The following is a 25001-nucleotide window of genomic DNA, read 5'->3' as shown; positions in this document are numbered from 1 at the left end:
CCTGAAATCTATTCATTTCCCATCCCATTTTCATAAATCACTGAATTTTTTAATAAGTTGTTCCTTATAAACTTCCTCAATTGAAAGGCAGCACAGCACTGTGGAGTCTAGAGTCCTGCTTAAACAGCCCTGAACCTGAGCTGCCAGTGTTGAGGTGAGTCATTTCTTCTCACCAAGCCTCAGTTTTACCAACTATAAAACACCAAAGACACTGGTAAAACGATTCATAACTCATATTTCTTTTTATGTGTGTACATGTGTGCACATATGAATGATACACAGAAAACAGATTGCCGCATGGACTCAATAAATGAGAGATATTGTCTCACTGTCTTACATTTGCTTTCCCTCTTATTTTCTTACACAGTATGTATATCATTTAATAAAAATCTAGTTCATTACTGCTAATGACATCATTTTGCAAAAGCACAATCATCCATTAACAATAACCCAGGAGAAAGAAACAAGAGTTAAACAAACAATTCTGTTTGTCCACATCATCATATAATGGTACTCACCTGATACAATCCATGAAATTCAAGCCACTGTCCAAACAAAATTACTATTTCCTCAGAAAGTGGGTCTGGAGCCTTCAACTCCCACACCTTTGAAAGTCTGTCCCAGCCTTTTATTCACAATATAAAAGAAGTCAGAGGTCCAGACTGCACTGAACATACCCCAGGGGAAGCCCTTTAACATTGTTATTCACTGATTTTTCTAACCCAAGAGAGTAACATAGTATTTATCAGTATTTAAATTTTTCTTTCTTTTTGCCAAATTATATTCTCCTATCAATTAAGTTTAGTTTTCATTATTCACTAATTTATATCCCAAAGTACAGTTAAACATTTTGTCTTGCCATTTCCTGTGAAACTCAGGGCCATTCCTGAAAACAACCTCTCCATAGTAAAAGATGCAGTATTAAAAAGAAATGTTACAGCATTCAATTTTCTTTAAAGAATAAACTACAAGTCAAAAATGAAGTAGAGAGGGAAACCTAGAGACTGAAACAGAGCAAGAAAGCATCAACCAAATGCAATGGACAAACCCCATACAGAGTCTGATTTCAACAATGCTAAAAGAGATTTCTCAGTGATATGATTAACAACATGTAAACACAGACTAGAAGCTTGATGATATTCAAGAATTTTAGCTATTTTTCAGGTGACATAATGTGGTGATTTTTTTCCCCAAAGGCTATCCTATCTTGTACAGAAAACTAATAATATGTTTACAGATGAACTAATCTGAGGTCTAGAATCTGCTTCAGAATACTCTGGGGTCGGGGTAGGGCTGGCAAGGGGCAGGAGTAGAGATGCAGCAAGACTGGCCACCAGCTGATCTTGGCTAAAGCTGGGGGTGGGTACATGAGGGTTCATTACACTACACTATTTCTGCAAATTCTGATAATCGTTCATTAAAGAAAGAAATTTAAATGTGAATAAAACATTATAAAATTAAACAACCACCCACTACTTTCTAAAGGCATTCTGTAAGTGCTGCTATCACATTGGCATTGAAACAGCTGGGTTACATGTGTTTATTTACCCAAAAATCTTTCAAAATTTGAAACAAAATTTTAACAAACCCTGTAGTTTAAACCAACACTATCATTATTTGAAATTTGAGTATATGCAACTCACCTTTTCCAAAGCGCAAGCCTTTATTACTTTTATATATCGTTCCTCTTCATATTTCTTCCCAAATAAAATGTTACTCCTCACAGTTCCTGAGAACACCCAGGGCTGCTGAGAAACATACGCGATTCTCCCATGAACGCTGACCTTCCCCTGGCTTGGGGGCAGCTCCCCCAGCACAGCACCTAACAGTGAGGACTGAAACAGATGGAAACACACACACATGAACAGGCAGCACTCAGGATAGAACAAGACCTGTAGCACAGCAGACCCCACAGTCGTACTCCGTACACTATAGAACCCTTTCTTTTAGAACAGGATGAAGTAGAGCCCTTGCAATTGAGAAAAAAAAGAAAATAATCCTATTGGTCCATGGAAAACTAATGGTTGATAAGGAACATTAATATAATACTATAACAACCTAAACTGCTCACAGTTTCCCCCAAGTGAAAAATTATACTCAGAAAAGACTAGCTAAGAATGTTCAGATCAGATCAGTGGCTCAGTCGTGTCCGACTCTTTGCGACCCCATGAATCACAGCACGCCAGGCCTCCCTGTCCATCACCAACTCCCGGAGTTCACCCAGATTCATGTCCATTGAGTCAGTGATGTCATCCAGCCATCTCATCCTCCTTTGTCCTCTTCTCCTCTTGCCCCCAATCCCTCCCAGCATCAGAGTCTTTTCCAGTGAGTCAACTCTTTGCATGAGGTGGCCAAAGTACTGGAGTTTCAGCTGTAGCATCATTCTTTCCAAAGAAATCCCAGGGCTGATCTCCTTCAGAATGGACTGGTTGGATCTCCTTGCAGTTCAAGGAACTCTCAAGAGTCTTCTCCAACACCACAGTTCAAAAGCATTAATTCTTCGGTGCTCAGCCGTCTTCACAGTCAACTCTCACATCCATACATGACCATAGGAAAAACCATAGCCTTGACTAGACGAATCTTTGTTGGCAAAGTAATGTCTCTGCTTTTGAGTATGCTATCTAGGTTGGTCATAACTTTCCTTCCAAGGAGTAAGAATCTTTTAATTTCATGGCTGCAGTCACCATCAGCAGTGATTTTGGAGCCCCAGAAAATAAAGTCTGACACTGTTTCCACTGTTTCCCCATCTATTTCCCATGAAGTGATGGGACCGGATGCCATGATCTTCGTTTTCTGAATGTTGAGCTTTCAGCCAACTTTTTCACTCTCCACTTTCACTTTCATCAAGAGGCTTTTGAGTTCCTCTTCACTTTCTGCCATAAGGGTGGTGTCATCTGCATATCTGAGGTTATTGATATTTCTCCCAGCAATCTTGATTCCAGCTTGTGTTTCTTCCAGTCCAGCATTTCTCATGATGTACTCTGCATATAAGTTAAATAAACAGGGTGACAATATACAGCCTTGACGTACTCCTTTTCCTATTTGGAACCAATCTATTGTTCCATGTCCAGTTCTAACAGTTGCTTCCTGACCTGCATAGGGGTTTCTCAAGAGGCAGGTCAGGTGGTCTGGTATTCCCATCTCTTTCAGAATTTTCCACAGTTTATTGTGATCCACACAGTCAAAGGCTTTGGCATAGTCAATAATGTAGATAGCAGAGAAGCCCAGCAGAATGTGTATTTCATGTAACCAATGTTTAGTGTAGTTGTTTCTGCATCCAGGTATCCTTTACTTGACAAACACTTATTATTAAAAAGCTACATGTGAAGAATATATCCAAATATTATTATTAAAAGAACTCTGAAGTGAGTTGTGTCCAAAGAGCAAAAGTCCATCCTAGAGGAAATCATCACTCTCTTGTGTACACTTCTCACATCTAGATTTCCACATTTTGTTGTTTCAGACCAAGTACAGATGCTGGTTCCAAATAGGGAAAGGAGTACATCAAGGGTGTACATTGTAACCCTGCTTATCTAACTTAAATGCCATAGTGCATCATGAGAAATGCTGGACTGGATGATGCACAAGCTGGAATCAAGATTGCCAGGAGAAATAATCAGTAACCTCAGATATGCAGATGACACCACCCTTATGGCAGAAAGTGAAGAAGAACTAAAGAACCTCTTGATGAAAGTGAAAGAGGAGAGTGAAAAAGTTGGCTTAAAATTTAACATTCAGAAAACTAAGATTATGGCATCTGGTCCCATCACTTTATGGCAAATAGATGGGGAAACAGTGAGAGACTACTTTTGGGGGCTCCAAAATCACTGCATATGGTCACTGCAGCCATGAAATTAAAAGACACTTGTTCCTTGGGAGAAAAGTTATGACAAACCTGACAGCTTATTTAAAAAGCAGAGACATTACTTTGCCAACAAAGGTCCATCCAGTCAAGGGTATGGTTTTTCCAGTAGTCATGTATGGATGTGAGAGTTGGACTATAAAGAAAGCTGAGCGCCAAAGAATTGATGTTTTTGAACTGTGGTGTTGGAGAAGACTCTTGAGAGTCCCTTGGGCTGCAAGGAGACCCAATCAGTCCATCCAAAAGGAAATCAGTCCTGAATATTAACTGGAAGGGCTGATGTTGAAGCTGAAACTCCAATACTTTGGCCACCTGATGCAAAGAGCTGACTCTTTTGAAAAGACCCTGATGCTAGGAAAGATTGAAGGCGGGAGGAGAAGGGGATGACAGAGGATGAGATGGTTGGATGGCATCACCAACTCAATGGATATGAGTTTGAGTAAACTCCGGGAGTTGGTGATGGACAGGAAGACCTGGCATGCTGCAGTCCATGGAGTCGCAAAGAGTCAGACACGACTGAGTGACTGAACTGAACTGAACTGAACTGACAGCTGCATATTTACTTCAAATCTTTAACAACACATAGATGTGGTATGTCTGTGTCCACATCACACTAAGCTGAAATAATCTGCCTGTGTATCTGTCTCACCCAGGAACCTGGTTGCCTCTGGAAGGCAGAGGCATCAGGGTCTTGCTCACATTCGAATCTCTAGCTCCAGCACATGGCTGCACCTTCACTACACATGCACTGATGGGACCAACTAAAGTCATGTAAGTAAATGCACAAAGCTTCCTGGAAGAGCCTTTGCAACCTCCAGACTTCCTAGAGGGGCCACTGTATGTATACCTGTGGCGTATTCATGTTGATGTATGGCAAAACCAATACAATATTGTAAAGTAAAAAAAGAAAAAAGAAAAGGAAGTCCCCATGTCTCTGTCCATCCTGAACAGCTGTCACATAAATAATTTCCTTTAATGAGATGTCCAAATTCCCAAAAAGCTGTTTCCAACTGTACAACATGAAGCACCAAGAAGGAAAACATAATGTGCATTTATCCAGTTTTATGTGGCCATGATACCTTCTTGTAAAATAAAAGTTTCATGGAACACACCTAGAGAAATGCTGTTCTAGATACATCTAGTTAAAACTGTTTTCCTTATAGCAGCATGAAAAGTCAAAGAAAAGTCCTTCCCCAATAAGAAAACCACTGGTAGGACTTCCCTGCTGGTACAGTGATTAACACTCTGTGTTTCCACTGCAAGGTGCATGGTTTTGATCCCTGGTTGGGGAATTAAGATCCCACATACCTCACAGGTGCAGCAGAAAAAAAAAAAAAGAGGTAAACCAGAGGCAGACATTCTTGCAATGGATGCTAAAGGAAAGTTCTGTCTTCTTGCCAATAAAACTAGTAAAGATCTTTCTTAAAGGAAAAAAAAATTGTGTTACTAGCAACAAAAAGTCAGAAGGAAAAATTAAGGACATAATCCCAATCATCATTGTATCAAAAAGAATAAAATGCTTAGGGAAAAAATTATCTAAGGAGACAAAAGACCAAAATGAAGAAAACTGTAAGACACTGATGAAAGAAATCAAAGATGACATGAACAGATACACTGTGTTCTTGGACTGTAGGAATCAATATTGTGAAAATGACTATAGTACCCAAAGCAATGTAGATTCAATGCAATCCCTGTCAAATTACCCATAGCATTTTTCACAGAACTAGAACAAAAATTTTTACAATTTGTTTAGAAACACAAAAGATCCTAAATAGCCAAGGTAATCTTGAGAAGAAAAGGAAAAAAAAAAAACAGAGCTGGAAGAATCAAACTCTCTGACTTCAGACTATACTACAAAGCTATAGTAATCAAGACAGTATGGTGCTGGCACAAAAAAAAAAAAAAAAAACACAGAAATACAGATCAATGGTACAGTATGGTAAGCCCAGAGATAAACCCATGCACCTATGAACACCCTATCTTTGACAAAGGAGGCAAGAATATACACTGGAGAACAGATAGCCTCTTCAATAAGTGGTGCTGAGAAAACTGGACAGCTACATGTAAAATAATGAAATTAGAACACTTCCTAACATCATATTGTTCTTGTTTTAGGAAGGAGACCTGGGTTTGATCCTCTGGAGGACAGCATGGCAACCCACTCCAGTATTCCTGTTGGAGAATCCCCATGGACAAAGGAGCCTGGCAGACTACAGTCCCTGGGGTAGCAAAGAGTTGGACACAACTGAGTGACTAAGCACAGCTCAGCACAGAAAGCTGCTTATATAGCACAGGGAGTCCAACTCAGTGCTCTATGATGACCTAAAAGGGTGGGATGGGAGGAGGGTGGGAGGGAAGCTCAAGAGGGAGGGGATATATATATATATATATATATATATATATATATATATATACACATATATATATATATACATACATACTCACAGCTGAGTCAGGTTGTTGTACAGGAGAAACTAACACAACATTGTGAAGCAATTATGTTCCAAATGAAAAAATAAATTTAAAAAAATGACTATGGACGACATTAAAACAATGTAAACCTAGGACAATAGAACAGCATTTTTAATGAGCCAAAAGATAGGGACTATAATCATCATGGAGATTTCACAAGTGTGACAATTAACAAAAACTTCTCAAGAGAGTAAATCTTTATAGATCCCTCTGTGGAATGAACTTATACTTTGGCTCAGAAGGTTCCTGGGTCCTCCAGTGACTGTCCAGGACTCCTGTGCCCATGAGAAAACTATGCCAGGCCTCTCCACGCTCTTCTCAGCAAGTTTCGTGGCAATCACTGTAATCCTTACCAAATATCTCTTATATGACATTATAAATTATAAGGAATTAATACACTGTGTACATGTAAAACTTTCTGAGAATCAAGATGGATGTGTGGGACCAAAACTGAGGCAATGCCGAAGTGGATTTCACTGCAATTATTTTACTATTATTCAATTCTAATAAACTATCCTGTTTAAAAAAAAAACAACAACAACATTGTACACACAGCTTTGGGCTCAACTCTGAGAATTTAATAGGGACTGTGGTGTTGCATCAAACTGCCGAAAGGCACCACAACTTACCTTTCCTGCTCCCACAGGTCCGATCACAGCTAACAGTTCACCAGGTCTGACAGTAAAGGAAAGGCCTTGTAGGGTTGGGGTTCTTGATTCCTGCAAATTAAAGTTTATAAAAACATACCCATTTCAATAAAGTAAAGCCAAATGCTACAGAAAATGGAGAAAATAATATAATACTCATTGATATGCAAATTAACCCACATTTTCTCCTGCCTATTTTAAGACATCCTGTCCTGGAGGCCTTTTCATCCAATCATATCTCTTCGGGAGTTTGAAGAAGCTTTAGTTGCCTTTAGGTAGGCTCCTTCTTTTACCAGATTCCCACACTGACATGACTTTAGACACCCACAGATTTTAAGTAGGTGAAATGACAAGGCATCTGCATGAAGTGAAAACTTCATGACGCATATTAACTTATTAAAATAATATACTTTATAAAGTGTCAGTATGTGAACTTTTTTAATCATTTATAAGTTTTCACTATTACCCTTGGCTATATCTCATTTATCTCTACAAGGGAGCAGCATAGGTATATGGCAGACCTGGCCCTTCAAATAATTTGAATCTCCACTAATCTCTCCATTTTCACTTGATAAAGAATCTCAGTAATGCTCAGCAAGCAAAGGAGCACTTTATATAAAGAAGTCATTCTCAATATGGGTTGGCCAAAAACTCTGTGCAGTTTTTTTCTGTAAGATGGCTCTAATAGCACTAAGTTGTCTTTAACTTTATTCAAAACAATGTTGTTAAGATTGTATTATGACAGGGGGAGGAGCTAAGATGGCGGAGGAGTAGGACGGGGAGAACACTTTCTCCCCCACAAATTCATCAAAAGAACATTTAAACACCGAGTAAATTCCACAAAACAACTTCTGAATGCCGGCAGAGGACATCAGGCACCCAGAAAAGCAACCCAAGTCTTTGAAAGGAGGTAGGAAAAAATATAAAAGACAAAAAAAGAGACAAAAGAGGGAGGGACGGAGTTCCGTCCCGAGAACGGAGTCTTAAAAAGAGAGAAGTTTCCAAACACCAGGAAACATTCTCACTGCCGAATCTGTGCCGAGCCTTGGAAGCACAAAGGGCAACATAACAGGGAGGAAAAATAAATAAACAATTAAAACCCGCAGATTGTGAGCCCTACGGTAACTCCCCCAGCGGAGAAGCAGTGCAGACACCTGCACATGCCACTAGCAAGCGGGGGCTGGGCAGGGAGGCGCGGAGTGGGCTGCATCGCTTAGAGTAAGGATCTGGCCTGAATACTCCGAGCACTATCTGAGCAAACTAACTTGGGCTAGCAAACCAGACTGTGGGATATCTACCATGCGAAAAGCCAACCCTAACCTAAGACACCACCAGGCCTGCGCACAGAACTAAGGACTGAACAGAGATAACCTGCTGCAGACCATCCCCCTCCAGTGACAGGCAGCCAGAGCCGGAAGGGGGCAATCACAGCCCCAGACAGACATTATCTATAAAACTCTAAGCAGGCTTTTTTGCCAACTAAAACTTCTTGGGGGTCTGGACGGTCAACATCCGCCTGAGAAGGTACGCCGGTTGTACACCTAGATAACCGAGCAGCAGGGAGGCGGTAAGTTGCAGCAATCAAGCTCGCCAAACACCTCATCACCTGAGCTGCTCGGACCTGGGAAGAGCACAAAACACAGGCCCAACCGAGTCTGTGCCTCTGAGGACTACCCGAGTGCCTGAACCTGAGCGGCTTTGACCCGGGAGGTGCAAACAGCCCAGGGCCGGCCACAGATGGTTCCCAGCGGAGCAACCTAGAGCCTGAGCAGTGTGGGCAGGGAGGCTACACGCACCGTGAGCAGGGGCAGACACAGTGTGGCTGAGGCACTGTGAGCACACGCCAGTGTTATTTGTTTGCAGCATCCCTCCCTCCCCACAGAGCGACTGAACAAGTGAGCCTTAAAAAAAAAAAAAAAAGTGTCCACCACCATCCCCTTTGTGTAAGGGCGGAAATCAGACACTGAAGAGACCAGCAAACAGAAGAATCTATAACAGAGGGAACCGCCTTGGAAGCTACAGGCAATAGATTAAAACCCTGTGGTTAGTACTGACTACATAGGAAGGGGCCTATAGATCTTGAGAAATATAAGTCAGACCAAGGAACTAGCCAAAAATGAACTGACCCCACAATACCCACAACAAAACCAGAGAAAGTCCTAGATATATTTTTACCATTTTTATGATCATTCTTTCTTTCTTTTTTCTTAATTTTTAAAAAATTTTTAAGTCCTCTATTATTCCTTTAATTTTCAATTTTATAACCTAATATTACTTTGCAAAAAAAAAAAATCCTATTTTTTAAAGCAAACTTCATATATATATTTTTTATAATTTTTGTGACCTTGTCTTTTTTTTTCTTCTTTTCTTTAACATTGTATTTTTGAAATTCCAATCTCTACTCTAGATTTTTAATTTTAGCTTTTTGGTATTTGTTATCAATTTTGTACCTATATTTTTTTATATAATTTCTGTGACTTTTTTTTCTACCTCTCTTTCTTTCTCTTCTTCTTTTATAAGACATTGTATATCAGAAATTCGAAACTCTACTCTAGGTTTTTAATTTATACTTTTTGGTATTTGTTATCAATTTTGTACCTATATTTTCTTTATAATTTTTGCAACTTTGTTTGTTTTTGTTTTTGTTTTCTCTCTTTCTTTTCCTTCTTCTTTTCTTTAACATTGTATTTTTGAAATTCCAAACTCTACTCTAGATTTTTAATTTTTGCTTTTATGTATTTGTTACCAATTTTGTACCTTTAAGAACCCAATCTTCAGTACCCATTTTTCACTAGGTAGCAAGATTACTGGCTTGACTGCTCTGTCTCCCTTTGGACTCTCCTTTTTCTCCACCAGGTCGCCTGTGTCTCCTCCCTAACCCGTCTCTACTCTACCCAACTCTGAATTTCTGTGTGTTCCAGACAGTGGAGAACACTTAGGGAACTGATTCCTGGCTGGATCTGTCTCCCTCCTTTTCATTCCCCCCTTTTATCCTCCTGGCCACCTCTGTCTCCTTCCTCCTTCTTCTCTTCTCTGTATAACTCCGTGAACATCTCTGAGTGGTCCAGTTGTGGAGTGCACATAAGGAAGTGATTACTGGCTAGCCCACTCTCTCCAATATTGATTCCACCTCATCTCATTCGGGTCACCTCTAACTCCCTCCTCCCTCTTCTCTTCTCCATGTAACGCTGTGAACCTCTCTGGGTGTCCCCCACTGTGGAGAAACTTTTCACCTTTAACCTAGATGTTTTATCAATGGTGCTGTATAGAAGGAGAGGTTTTGAAACTACTGTAAAAATAAGATCAATAACTGGAAGCAGGAGGCTTAAGTCCAAACCCTGACTCCAGGGAACTCCTGACTCCAGGGATCATTAATTGACAGGAGCTCATCAAACGCCTCCATACCTACACTGAAACCAAGCACCACACAAGGGCCACCAAGTTCCAGGGCAAGACATACCAAGCAAATTCTCCAGCAACACAGGAACTCAGCCCTGAACTCCAAGATACAGGTTGCCCAAAGTCACCCCAAAACCATAGACATCTCATAACTCATTACTGGACACTTCATTGCACTCCAGAGAGAAGAAATCCAGCTCCACCCACCAGAACACCGACACAAGCTTCCTTAACCAAGAAACCTTGACAAGCCACCTGTACAAACCCACACACAGCGAGGAAACTCCACAATAAAGAGAACTCCACAAACTGCCAGAATACAGAAAGGACACCCCAAACTCAGCAATTTAAACAAGATGAAGAGACAGAGGAATACTCAGCAGATAAAGGCACAGGATAAATGCCCACCAAACCAAACAAAAAAGGAAGAGATAGGGAATCTACCTGATGAAGAATTCCGAATAATGATAGTGAAATTGATCCAAAATCTTGAAATCAAAATGGAATCACAGATAAATAGCCTGGAGACAAGGATTGAGAAGATGCAAGAAAGGTTTAACAAGGACCTAGAAGAAATGAAAAAGAGTCAATATATAATGAATAATGCAATAAATGAAATCAAAAACACTCTGGAGGTAACAAATAGTAGAATAACAGAGGCAGAAGATAGGATTAGTGAATTAGAAGATAGAATGGTAGAAATAAACGAATCAGAGAGGAAAAAGGAAAAACGAATTAAAAGAAATGAGGACAATCTCAGAGACCTCCAGGACAATATTAAACGCTACAACATTCAAATCATAGGGGTCCCAGAAGAAGAAGACAAAAAGAAAGACCATGAGAAAATACTTGAGGAGATAATAGTTGAAAACTTGCCTAAAATGCGGAAGGAAAAATCATTCAAGTCCAAGAAACCCAGAGAGTCCCAAACAGGATAAACCCAAGGTGAAACACCCCAAGACACATATTAATCAAATTAACAAAGATCAAACACAAAAAACAAATATTAAAAGCAGCAAGGGAAAAACAACAAATATCACACAAGGGAATTCCCATAAGGATAACAGCTCATCTTTCAATAGAAACTCTCCAAGCCAGGAAGGAATGGCAAGACATACTTAAAGTGATGAAAGAAAATAACCTACAGCCCAGATTATTGTACCCAGCAAGGATCTCATTCAAATATGAAGGAGAAATCAAAAGCTTTACAGACAAGCAAAAGCTGAGAGAATTCAGCACCAGCAAACCAGCTCTCCAACAAATACTAAAGGATATTCTCTACACAGGAAACACAAAAACGGTGTATAAATTCAAACCCAAAACAAAGTAAGTGGCAACGGGATCGTACTTATCAATAATTACCTTAAATGTAAATGGGTTGAATGCCCCAACCAAAAGACAAAGACTGGCTGAATGGATATAAAAACAAGACCCCTATATATGTTGTCTACAAGAGACCCACCTCAAAACAGGGGACACATACAGACTGAAAGTGAAGGGCTGGAAAAAGATTTTCCATGCAAATAGGGACCAAAAGAAAGCAGGAGTAGCAATATTCATATCAGATAAAATAGACTTTAAAACAAAGGCTGTGAAAAGAGACAAAGATGGTCACGACATAATGATCAAAGAATCAATCCAAGAAGAAGATATAACAATTATAAATATATATGCACCCAACACGGGAGCACCACAATATGTAAGACAAATGCTAACAAGTATGAAAGGAGAAATTAACAATAACACAATAATAGTGGGAGACTTTAATACCCCACTCACACCTATGGATAGATTAACTAAACAGAAAATTAACAAGGAAACACAAACTTTAAATGTTACAATAGACCAGTTAGACCTAATTGATATCTATAGGACATTTCACCCCAAAACAATGAATTTCACCTTTTTCTCAAGTGCACATGGAACCTTCTCCAGGATAGATCACATCCTGGGCCATAAATCTAGCCTTTGTAAATTCAAAAAAATTGAAATCATTCCAGGCATCTTTTCTGACCACAATGCAGTAAGATTAGGTCTCAATTACAGGAGAAAAACTATTTAAAACTCCAACATATGTAGGCTGAACAACACGCTGCTGAATAACCAACAAATCACAGAAGAAATCAAAAAAGAAATCAAAATATGCATAGAAATGAATGAAAATGAAAACACAGTAACCCAAAACCTGTGGGACACTTTAAAAGCAGTCTTAAGGGGAAAGTTCATAGCAATACAGGCTGACCTCAACAAACAAGAAAAAAGTCAAATAAATAACCTAACTCTACACCTAAAGCAACGAGAAAAGGAGAAATGAAGAAACCCAGGGTTGGTAGAAGGAAAGAAACCTTAAAAATTAGGGCAGAAATAAATTCAAAAGAAACAAAGAGACCATAGCAAAAATCAACAAAGCTAAAAGCTGGTTCTTTGAAAGGATAAATAAAATTGACAAACCATTAGCCAGACTCATCAAGAAACAAAGGGAGAAAAATCAAATCAATAAAATTAGAAATGAAAATGGAGATATCATAACAGACAACACAGAAATACAAAGGATCATAAGAGACTACTATCAACAATTATATGCCAATAAAATGGACAACGTGGAAGAAATGAACAAATTCTTAGAAAAGTACAACTTTCCCAAACTGGACCAAGAAGAAATAGATAATCTTAACAGACCCATCACAAGCACGGAAATTGAAACTGTAATCAAAAATCTTCCAGCAAACAAAAGCCCAGGTCCAGATGGCTTAACAGCTGAATTTTACCAAAAATTTAGAGAAGAGCTAACACCTATCCTGCTCAAACTCTTCCAGAAAATTGCAGAGGAAGGTAAACTTCCAAACTCATTCTATGAGGCCACCATCACCCTAATACCAAAACCTGACAAAGATCCCACAAAAAAAGAAAACTACAGGCCAATATCACTGATGAACATAGATGCAAAAATCCTTAATAAAATTCTAGCAATCAGAATCCAACAACACATTAAGAAGATCATACACCATGACCAAGTGGGCTTTAAACCAGAGATGCAAGGATTCTTCAATATCCGCAAATCAATCAATGTAATACACCACATTAACAAATAAAAAATAAAAACCATATGATTACAACAGATGCAAAGAAAACCTTTGACAAAATTCAACATCCATTTATGATAAAAACTCTCCAGAAAGCAGGAATAGAAGGAACATACCTCAACATAATAAAAGCTATATATGACAAACCCACAGCAAACATTATCCTCAATGGTGAAAAATTGAAATCATTTCCTCTAAAGTCAGGAACAAGACAAGGGTGCCCACTTTCACCATTACTATTCAACATAGTTTTTGAAGTTTGGGGCACAGCAATCAGAGCAGAAAAAGAAATAAAAGGAATCCAAATTGGAAAAGAAGAAGTCAAACTCTCACTGTTTGCAGATGATATGATCCTCTACATAGAAAACCCTAAAGACTCCACCAGAAAATTACTAGAACTAATCAATGATTATAGTAAAGTTGCAGGATATAAAATCAACACACCAAAATCCCTTGCATTCCTATACAATAATAATGAGAAAACAGAAAGAGAAATTAAGTAAACAATTCCATTCAACATTGCAATGGAAAGAATAAAATACTTAGGAATATATCTACCTAAAGAAACTAAAGACCTATATATAGAAAACTATAAAACACTGGTGAAAGAAATCAAAGAGGACACTAATAGATGGAGAAATATACGATGTTCATGGATTGCAAGAATCAATATACTGAAAATGAGTATACTACCCAAAGCAATTTATAGATTCAATGCAATCCCTATCAAGCTACCAACGGTATTCTTCACAGAGCTAGAAAAAATAGTTTCACCATTTGTATGGAAATACAAAAAACCTCGAATAGCCAAAGCGATCCTGAGAAAGAAGAATGGAACTGGAGGAATCAACCTACCTGACTTCAGGCTCTACTACAAAGCCACAGTTATCAAGACAGTATGGTACTGGCACAAAGACAGAAATATAGATCAATGGAACAAAATAGAAAGCCCAGAGATAAGTCCACACACATACGGACACCTTATCTTTGACAAAGGAGGCAAGAATATACAATGGAGTAAAGACAATCTCTTTAACAAGTGGTGCTGGGAAATCTGGTCAACCACTTAAAAGAATGAAACTAGAACGCTTTCTAACACCATACACAAAAATAAACTCAAAATGGATTAAAGATCTAAACATAAGACCAGAAACTATAAAACTCCTAGAGGAGAACATAGGCAAAACACTCTCTGACATACATCACAGCAGGATCCTCTATGACCCATCTCCCAGAATATTGGAAATAAAAGCAAAAATAAACAAATGGGACCTAATTAAACTTAAAAGCTTCTGCACAACAAAGGAAACTATAAGCAAGGTGAAAAGACAGCCTTCAGAATGGGAGAAAATAATAGCAAATGAAGCAACTGACAAACAACTAATCTCAAAAATATACAAGCAACTCCTACAGCTCAACTCCAGAAAAATAAATGACCGGATCAAAAAATGGGCCAAAGAACTAAATAGACATTTCTCCAAAGAAGACATACAGATGGCTAACGAACACATGAAAAGATGCTCAACATCACTCATTATCAGAGAAATGCAAATCAAAACCACTATGAGGTACCATTTCATGCCAGTCAGAATGGCTGCAATCCAAAAGTCTACAAGCAATAAATGCTGGAGGGGGTGTGGAGAAAAGGGAAGCCTCTTACACTGTTGGTGGGAATGCAAACTAGTACAGCCACTATGGAGAACAGTGTGGAGATTCCTTTAAAAACTGGAAATAGAACTGCCTTATGACCCAGCAATCCCACTGCTGGGCATACACACTGAGGAAACCAGAAGGGAAAGAGACACGTGTACTCCAATGTTCATCGCAGCACTGTTTATAATAGCCAGGACATGGAAGCAACCTAGATGTCCATCAGCAGATGAATGGATAAGAAAGCAGTGGTACATATACACAATGGAGTATTACTCAGCCATCAAAAAGAATACATTTGAATCAGTTCTAATGAGGTCAATGAAACTGGAGCCTATTATACAGAGCGAAGTAAGCCAGAAATAAAAACACCAGTACAGTATACTAACGCATATATATGGAATTTAAAAAGATGGTAACAATAACCCTGTATATGAGACAGCAAAAGAGACACAGATGTATAGAACAGTCTTTTGGACTCTGTGGGAGAGGGAGTGGGTGGGATGATTTGGGAGAATGGCATTGAAATACGTATAATATCATATATGAAACGAGTCGCCAGTCCAGGTTCAATGCACGATACTGGATGCTTGGGGCTGGTGCACTGGGACGACCCAGAGGGATCGTATGGGGAGGGAAGAGGGAGGAGGGTTCAGGATGGGGAACACATGTATACCTGTGGCCGATTCATTTTGATACTTGGCAAAACCAATACAATATTGTAAAGTTTAAAAATAAAATAAAATCAAAAAGAAAAAAAAAAAGAATAAATACAAAAAAAAAAGATTGTATTATGACAGCTGTCATATCAGTATGCATTTTAAAAATCTTTTTAAAATCGGTGAATTTTTGTGTAGCCATTTAATATTAAAATAAAAGCAATATTTTGGCACATTATTTACTATTTCTCTTTCTTTTTTTTTTTTTTTTTGCTTTACTATTTCAAGAGAGGTAAAAATGCAACTGAAATGCAGAAAAAGATTTGTGCAGTGTATGGAGAATGTGCTATGACTGATCAAATGTGTCAAAAGTGGCTTGCAAAGTTTTGTGCTGGATATTTCTTTTTTTTTAATTTTATTTTATTTTTAAACTTTACATAATTGTATTAGTTTTGCCAAATATCAAAATGAATCCACCACAGGTAAACATGTGTTCCCCATCCTGAACCCTCCTCCCTCCTCCCTCCCCATACCATCCCTCTGGGTCGTCCCAGTGCACTAGCCCCAAGCATCCAGTATCGTGCATTGAACCTGGACTGGCATCTCGTTTCATACATGATATTTTACATGTTTCAATGCCATTCTCCCAAATCTTCCCACCCTCTCCCTCTCCCACAGAGTCCATAAGACTGTTCTATACATCACTGTCTCTTTTGCTGTCTCATATACAGGGTTATTGTTACCATCTTTCTAAATTCCATATATATGCGTTAGTATACTGTACTGGTGTTTTTATTTCTGGCTTACTTCGCTCTGTATAATAGGCTCCAGTTTCATTGACCTCATTAGAACTGATTCAAATGTATTCTTTTTGATGGCTGAGTAATACTCCATTGTGTATATGTACCACTGCTTTCTTATCCATTCATCTGCTGATGGACATCTAGGTTGCTTCCATGTCCTGGCAATTATAAATAGTGCTGCGATGAACATTGGGGTACATGTGTGTCTTTCAATTCTGGTTTCCTCAGTGTGTATGCCCAGCAGTGGGATTGCTGGATCATAAGGCAGTTCTATTTCCAGTTTTTTAAGGAATCTCCACACTGTTCTCCATAGTGGCTGTACTAGTTTGCATTCCCACCAACAGTGTGAGAGGGTTCCCTTTTCTCCACACCCCCTCCAGCATTTATTATTTGTAGACTTTCGGATCGCAGCCATTCTGACTGGTGTGAAATGGTACCTCATAGTGGTTTTTACATTTCTCTGATAATGAGTGATGTTGAGCATCTTTTCACGTGTTTGTTAGCCATCTGTATGTCTTCTTTGGAGAAATGTCTATTTAGTTCTTTGGCCCATTTTTTGATTGGGTCATTTATTTTTCTGGAGTTGAGCTGTAGGAGTTGCTTGTATATTTTTGAGATTAGTTGTTTGTCAGTTGCTTCATTTGCTATTATTTTCTCCCATTCTGAAGGCTGTCTTTTCACCTTGCTAATAGTTTCCTTTGATGTGCAGAAGCTTTTAAGGTTAATTAGGTCCCATTTGTTTATTTTTGCTTTTATTTCCAATATTCTGGGAGGTGGGTCATAGAGGATCCTCCTGTGATGTATGTCAGAGAGTGTTTTGCCTATGTTCTCCTCTAGGAGTTTTATAGTTTCTGGTCTTATGTTTAGATCTTTAATCCATTTTGAGTTTATTTTTGTGTATGGTGTTAAAAAGAGTTCTAGTTTCATTCTTTTAAGTGGTTGACCAGATTTCCCAGCACCACTTGTTAAAGAGATTGTCTTTACTCCATTGTATATTCTTGCCTCCTTTGTCAAAGATAAGGTGTCCATATGTGCGTGGATTTATCTCTGGGCTTTCTATTTTGTTCCATTGATCTATATTTCTGTCTTTGTGCCAGTACCATACTGTCTTGATAACTGTGGCTTTGTAGTAGAGCCTGAAGTCAGGTAGGTTGATTCCTCCAGTTCCATTCTTCTTTCTCAGGATCGCTTTGGCTATTCGAGGTTTTTTGTATTTCCATACAAATGGTGAAACTATTTTTTCTAGCTCTGTGAAGAATACCGTTGGTAGCTTGATAGGGATTGCATTGAATCTATAAATTGCTTTGGGTAGTATACTCATTTTCACTACATTGATTCTTCCAATCCATGAACATGGTATATTTCTCCATCTATTAGTGTCCTCTTTGATTTCTTTCACCAGTGTTTTATAGTTTTCTATATACAGGTCTTTAGTTTCTTTAGGTAGATATATTCCTAAGTATTTTATGCTTTCCGTTGCAATGGTGAATGGAATTGTTTTGTGCTGGATATTTCTTATTAGATTATGCTGTACTGTTAGGTATGCCAGTTGAAGTTGATAGAAATCACATCAAGACATTGAGAACAAACAATGCTATACCATGCAGGAGACAGCTGACATATTCAAAATATTCAAATATTTCATTCAAAGTATTGAATGGAAATCATTTGCACCAGCTTGGTATGTTAATCACTTTGATATTTGAGTTTCATAGAAGTTAAGCAAAAAACCCTTCTTGACCATATTTCTGCAGGTAGTTCTCCACTTAAACGTAACAGAAACGTTCCATTTTAAAACAAATTGTGACAGGTGATGAAAAATGGATACTATACAATATTGTGGCATAGAATAGATTGCAGGCAAGTGAAATACACCACCACCAACCACACCAAAAGCCAATCTTCATCCAAAGAAGGTGATGTTGTGTACATGGTAGGATTGCAATGGAGTCCTCTATTATGAGCTCCTTCAGGAAAACCAAATGATTAATTCCAATAAATACTTCTCCCATTAGACCAACCGAAAGCAGCTCTCTATGAAAAGCATCCAGAATTAGTCAACAGAAAATGCATAATCTTCCATCAGGGTACTGTAATACCGCATGTTTCTTTGATGACCAGGCAAAAAACTGTTACAGATTGGCTGGGAAGTTCTGACTGATCCCCCATACTCACCAGACATTGTACTTTTGGACTTCCATTTATTTCAGTCTTTACAAAGTCCTCTTAATGGAAAAAATTCAGTTACCTGGAAAACTGTAAAAGGTATCTGGAACAGTTCTTTGCTCAAAAAGATAAAATATTTTGAAAAGATGGAATTATGCAGTTGCCTGGAAAATGGCAGAAGGTAGTGGAATAAAACAGTGAGTATGTTGTTCAGTCAAGTTCTTGGTGACAATCAACCAGAGCAACAAGAACTCTGAGAGAAGGCTCCAGGAAAAGTTATATCAGGAAGATTACCCATGCCCTTCAGCCACATGGAAAACAGTTCTGACAAGAAGCTGACTGAGGAAAGAAGAATTATTGATGGTTTTATATATATAAACTAATCCAATTAAAAATGGATAAATTTCAGAAGGGTAGGAAGAGCTTTCATGAAAAAAAAAAAATGTAATCACTACACACTACTTTTCCTAGCAGTTAATAATATTTACATGGTCATAAATAGCAAATAAAAATTTAACCCAAAATTGTGAAAAGCTGAAAAGTTCTTGGTGAAAATTAAAACTGTCTTTTATTTTTACTTAAAAACCAAAGAAACTTTTTAGCCAACCATAAAAAAAACTCCTGTAAAAGGCAGTCAAGGCTCTAATCTCACTAGAGCTCTAACTTAACACCAAAACCAACAAAAACAAAAAAGGAAATAGATGTAAAGTATGACATCATAAGTTACAGTGATAGCCCTAAATTTTACATCTATTACATGCATAACCTGCCCTCGCTAAACAGGGATAACAAAGTACTTCTGCTAAAAAAAAAAAAAAAGATGTGCTGTTGCATGCACAATCCAACACAAGAGCAAATGACAGAGTACTCATCATGCCATTCACAAGTTGTATTTCTGAGTAATCTGTAATTTCTAAGGTAAAGAGATTTAAGAGTATATATATATATTTACATATACTAAGTATTAAGAAAACTTCTCAGTAACTGCTAGTTTTTGTTTCTCTTAAGAGAGTGATCACATGTGATTAGCAAAATGCCTGAAAGACTAAAGGAACAGGATCTAGATTAAAAGTTTGGAAAATCTTCTAAGTGAAAAATTCCTCTGGAAATAACTGAACTGATAATGGAACAGTCACTTGCTAAAACAAGAATTATTTTTAATCATCAAATTATGCTGTATTTTATAGGTATTAAAAACAGTATCAAGAAAAATAGTGTTTACTCCTTGGAAGAAAAGCTATGAAAAAGTTGGACAGCATATTAAAAAGCAGAGACATTACTTTGTCAACAAAGATGCATATAGTCAAAGCCATGGTTTCTCCTGCAATCATGTATGGATGTGAAAGTTGAATTATAAAGAAAGCTGAGCACCAAAGAATTGATGCTTTTGGACTGTGGTGTTGGAGAAGACTCTTGAGAATCCCTTGGACTGCAAGGAGATCCAACCAGACTAAGGATATCAGTGCTGAATATTCATTGGAAGGACTGATGCTGAAGCTGAAGCTCAAATACTTTGACCTCCTGATGGGAAGAACTGACTCACTGGAAAAGACCCAGATGCTGGGAAAGAAGGAAGGCGGGAGGAGAAGGAGATGACAGAGAATGAGATGGTTGGATGGCATCACCAACTCAATGGACATGAGTTTGAGCAAGGTCTGGGACTTGGTGATGGACAGGGAGGCCTGGCGTGCTGCAGTCCATGGGGTCACAAAGAGTCAGACACGACTAAGCCACTGAATGGAACTGAACTGAACTGATCAAGAAGAAACTAAATTTTAATACATGAGAAACATTTTTAAGCTTATCCACTCCTTTCTTCTTGCCTGACACTTAGGGTTCCTATTTTACTACTTTTCACTTGGCTAAGACTACAAAATACAAACATCAGATTTCTGTCTGCAGATCTCAAAGTCTATCGATAAAGGACAGAAATGGTATGGACCTAACAGAAGCAGAAGATATTAAGAAGAGATGGCAAGAATACACAGAAGAACTGTACAAAAAAGATCTTCACAACCCAGACAATCACAATGATGTGATCACTGACCTAGAGCCAGACATCCTGGAATGTGAAGTCAAGTGGGCCTTAGAAAGCATCACTACAAACAAAGCTAGCGGAGGTGATGGAATTCCAGTTAAGCTATTTCAAATCCTGAAAGATGATGCTGTGAAAGTGCTGCACTCAATATGCCAGCAAATTTGGAAAACTCAGCAGTGGCCACAGGACTGGAAAAGGTCAGTTTGCATTCCAATCCCAAAGAAAGGCAATGCCAAAGAATGTTCAAACTACTGCACAATTGCACTCATCTCACACGCTAGTAAAGTAATGCTCAAAATTCTCCAAGCCAGGCTTCAGCAATATGTGAACCGTGAACTTCCTGAGGTTCAAGCTGGTTTTAGAAAAGGCAGAGGAACCAGAGATCAAATTGCCAACATCCTCTGGATCATGGAAAAAGCAAGAGAGTTCCAGAAAAACATCTATTTCTGCTTTATTGACTATGCCAAAGCCTTTGACTGTGTGGATCACAATCAACTGCGGAAAATTCTTCAAGAGATGGGAATACCAGACCACCTGATCTGCCTCTTGAGAAATTTGTATGCAGGTCAGGAAGCAACAGTTAGAACTGGACATGGAACAACAGACTGGTTCCAAATAGGAAAAGGAGTTCGCAGAGGCTGTATATTGTCACCCTGTTTATTTAACTTATATGCAGAGTACATCATGAGAAACGCTGGGCTGGAAGAAACACAAGCTGGAATCAAGACTGCCGGGAGAAATATCAATAACCTTAGATATGCAGATGACACCACCCTTATGGCAGAAAGTGAAGAGGAACTAAAAAGCCTCTTGATGAAAGTGAAAGTGGAGAGTGAAAAAGTTGGCTTAAAGCTCAACATTCAGAAAATGAAGATCATGGCATCCAGTCCCACCACTTCATGGGAAATAGATGGGGAAACAGTGGAAACAGTGCCAGACTTTATTTTTCTGGGCTCCAAAATCACTGCAGATGGTGACTGCAGCCATGAAATTAAAAGACGCTTGCTCCTCGGAAGGAAAGTTATGACCAACCTAGATAGCATATTCAAAAGCAGGGACATTACTTTGCCAACAAAGGTCTGTCTAGTCAAGGCTATGGTTTTTCCAGTGGTCATGTATGGATGTGAGAGTTGGACTGTGAAGAAAGCTGAGCGCAGAAGAATTGATGCTTTTGAACTGTGGTGTTGGAGAAGATTCTTGAGAGTCCCTTGGACTGCAAGGAGATCCAACCAGTCCATTCTGAGGGGGATCAGCCCTGGGATTTCTTTGGAAGGAATGATGCTAAAGCTGAAACTCCAGTACTTTGGCCACCTCATGTGAAGAGTTGACTCATTGGAAAAGACTCTGATGCTGGGAGGGATTGGGGGCAAGAGGAGGAGGGGACGACAGAGAATGAGATGGCTGGATGGCATCACTGACTCGATGGACGTAAGTCTAAGTGAACTCCGGGAGTTGGTGATGGACAGGGAGGCCTGGCATGCTGCGATTCATGGGGTCGCAAAGAGTCGGACACGACTGAGCGACTGATCTGATCTGATCAGGACCACACGCTGAGTTCCCTCCCTGTTCGGGCTTCTGGATTAGGCACTGCTCTGCCACAACCAGAAGGGGGCAGCACTCCATAGCCCATGGGTACTGGGTACGTTCCCTCATGGTTATTCAGGTTCAGGAGACCGCTGACTAAACAAAGATCATCAGCTGAGTCCCTCACTCTGTGTGAGAACAGTTTGAAACCCCTGCCCGTGGAGATCTGGAGATACCCCCAAATATACTTTAAAGATTAGAGATTGAGATCAATTCCAATCATTTCATCAATGAGACTTGCATCCATGAGACCATCCCCAACCTTTCCTCTGGCTGTCCAGAGGAGCCAGTTAGAGCTCATGTCTATCTCCTGCCTCCCAACCCAGCAGAGGCTTCATTAAGACTTAGTTTCTCTTCAAAACTCCCAATATCTTTGCCTTTCTCCCTCCCAAGGGCCCTCTCACCCATGACCTAACTTGACAGCCCCTAACTACTAATGACTCTGCCAAGGTGCACATTCTTTCCATAGGCAAGTCCAGGACAACACAATATGGTGTTCTGTACAATTATGCAAGTTGTATAGAAGTCTGAGAACATGTTCTTGAATGTTCTTCAAAGAAGAACAAAATATATTAGTTTATAATGTTGCATAGTTTGATACAAGGGAAATTTGGTAATTGGTCATATGGTGGCTTGGAAGGCAAAGAATCCACCTGCAATACATGTGACCTGGGTTTGATCCCTGGGTTGGAGGAAAGCATGGAAACCCACTCCAGTATTCTTGCCTGGAGAATCCCCACAGACAGAGGAGCCTGGTGGGCTACAGTCCATGGGGTCACAAAGAGACACAACGTAGCGACTGAAAAACAACAGACAAAGTATGTGTCAACATTCACATAAAGTTAACATCATAATGGAATTTTAGTGGTGCTTTCCATAAATGCTTCAAGTGGATTATGACAAGAAATACCAGTTCAGTTCAGTTCAGTTCAGTCGCTCAGTCATGTCGGACTCTTTGTGACCCCATGAATCGCAGCACGCTAGGCCTCCCTGTACATGACCTACTCCCGGAGTTCACTCAGACTCACGTCCATTAAGTCAGTGATGCCATCCAGCCATCTCATCCTCTGTTGTCCCCTTCTCCTCCTGCCCCCAATTCCTCCCAGCATCAGAGTCTTTTCCAATGAGTCAACTCTTCACATGAGGTGGCCAAAGTACTGGAGTTTCAGCTTTAGCATCATTCCTTCCAAAGAAATCCCAGGGCTGATCCCCCTCAGAATGGACTGGTTGGATCTCCTTGCAGTCCAAGGGACTCTCAAGAGTCTTCTCCAACACCACAGTTCAAAAGCATCAATTCTTCTGCGCTCAGCTTTCTTCACAGTCCAACTCTCACATTCATACATGACCACAGGAAAAACCATAGCCTTGACTAGACAGACCTTTGTTGGCAAAGTAATGTCCCTGCTTTTGAATATGCTATCTAGGTTGGTCATAACTTTCCTTCCGAGGAGCAAGCGTCTTTTAATTTCATGGCTGCAGTCACCATCTGCAGTGATTTTGGAGCCCAAAAAAAAATAAAGTCTGACACTGTTTCCACTGTTTCCACATCTATTTCCCATGAAGTGGTGGGACTGGATGCCATGATCTTCATTTTCTGAATGTTGAGCTTTAAGCCAACTTTTTCACTCTCCACTTTTACTTTCATCAAGAGGCTTTTTAGTTCCTCTTCACTTTCTGCCATAAGGGTGGTGTCATCTGCATATCTGAGGTTATTGATATTTCTCCCGGCAATCTTGAGGCAAATCTACTCTATTAAGGTAAGGTAGGTCAGGCACCTTGTATGAGTTCCCATGTGCAAAAGGTGTAGGGATGTGGTTTGTATATTTTCTATATATTTATATAGAACATACTACTGTCTTGCTGGTGGAGATGAAATGTGCTGAGTCAGAAGTAGGTGAACACAATGCAAGTGGCACAACAGAGTCACAGGCATGAAAGACAGGAGCAGTCTACAGAGCCTGGACATTTGCTCTGTGGTCCCCACTCTGACAGCAGCCAGGCTCCCAGACTCTGCTCTGGAGGGTAAACCCTCTGGTAGAGGCGTCTCCCCGCTGAGTCCTTCTAGTCCTGGGGTGGGAGCAGCTTCCTGCCTTTGCTAATCACTGAGCTGCCTCATCCACCACTGCTTTTCCCTTTTTTGTCCTTTCATCTCCTATGTAACTAATTTCCTGCATGGAATCCCCCCTCCCCTGCTGCAGGTTTGGTTATCCTGATTAATCTACACTGACACAGGAGGATGTGCACAAAGAACTATAAAGCCGGAGGCGGGAGGAGACTTTCAGCTGTCTGTAACAGGGCTGTACTGGGAGTGCAAACTTGAGAACTTTTGGAGAGTGGTCCCTATTGTTTTTCCTATTTGCTAAATTTCAGGAATAAACCAAGTTCTGGGAAAATCTTTGTGATTTCACCAGTTCTCCCTGTCAGCTTGCCACACAGTACAACCCTTCAACTTGGAGTCACTGGTATTCATTATGACCATCTGCTCTCTCCTCCTGCCTCTGGCTGCCACCAACGTAGCCAGAACCATTCAGAAGCTTAGGATAGAGGAGCTCCACCCTAGCCCACAGCAAAGATCGAAATCACTCACACTATGTAATAAGATATTTGATAACATTAAGGCATAAAACATATACTGATT

At 39.5% G+C, this 25001-nt stretch overlaps 1 protein-coding gene across 2 annotated transcripts in view; it reads right to left on the bottom strand.

Annotated features, from left to right (window-relative positions):
• Positions 1–25001, bottom strand: part of LOC113902482 (multidrug resistance-associated protein 4-like) — a 298821-nt gene that overhangs the window by 150927 nt on the left and 122893 nt on the right. For both annotated transcript variants that reach the window (XM_027557816.1, XM_027557814.1), the window contains exons 10-11: positions 6964–7053; positions 1644–1835 (exon numbers count right to left, since the gene is read on the bottom strand). In XM_027557816.1, coding sequence (XP_027413617.1) covers positions 1644–1835; positions 6964–7053 — 282 coding nt within the window. The remainder of the gene's footprint in view (positions 1–1643; positions 1836–6963; positions 7054–25001) is intronic.

This window comes from Bos indicus x Bos taurus, chromosome 12, assembly GCF_003369695.1.
Source record: "Bos indicus x Bos taurus breed Angus x Brahman F1 hybrid chromosome 12, Bos_hybrid_MaternalHap_v2.0, whole genome shotgun sequence".
In the NCBI taxonomy this organism is placed as follows: domain Eukaryota; kingdom Metazoa; phylum Chordata; class Mammalia; order Artiodactyla; family Bovidae; genus Bos; species Bos indicus x Bos taurus.
The sequence above is the reverse complement of the archived record's forward strand: the minus strand, read 5'-3'. Positions and strand labels throughout refer to the sequence as shown.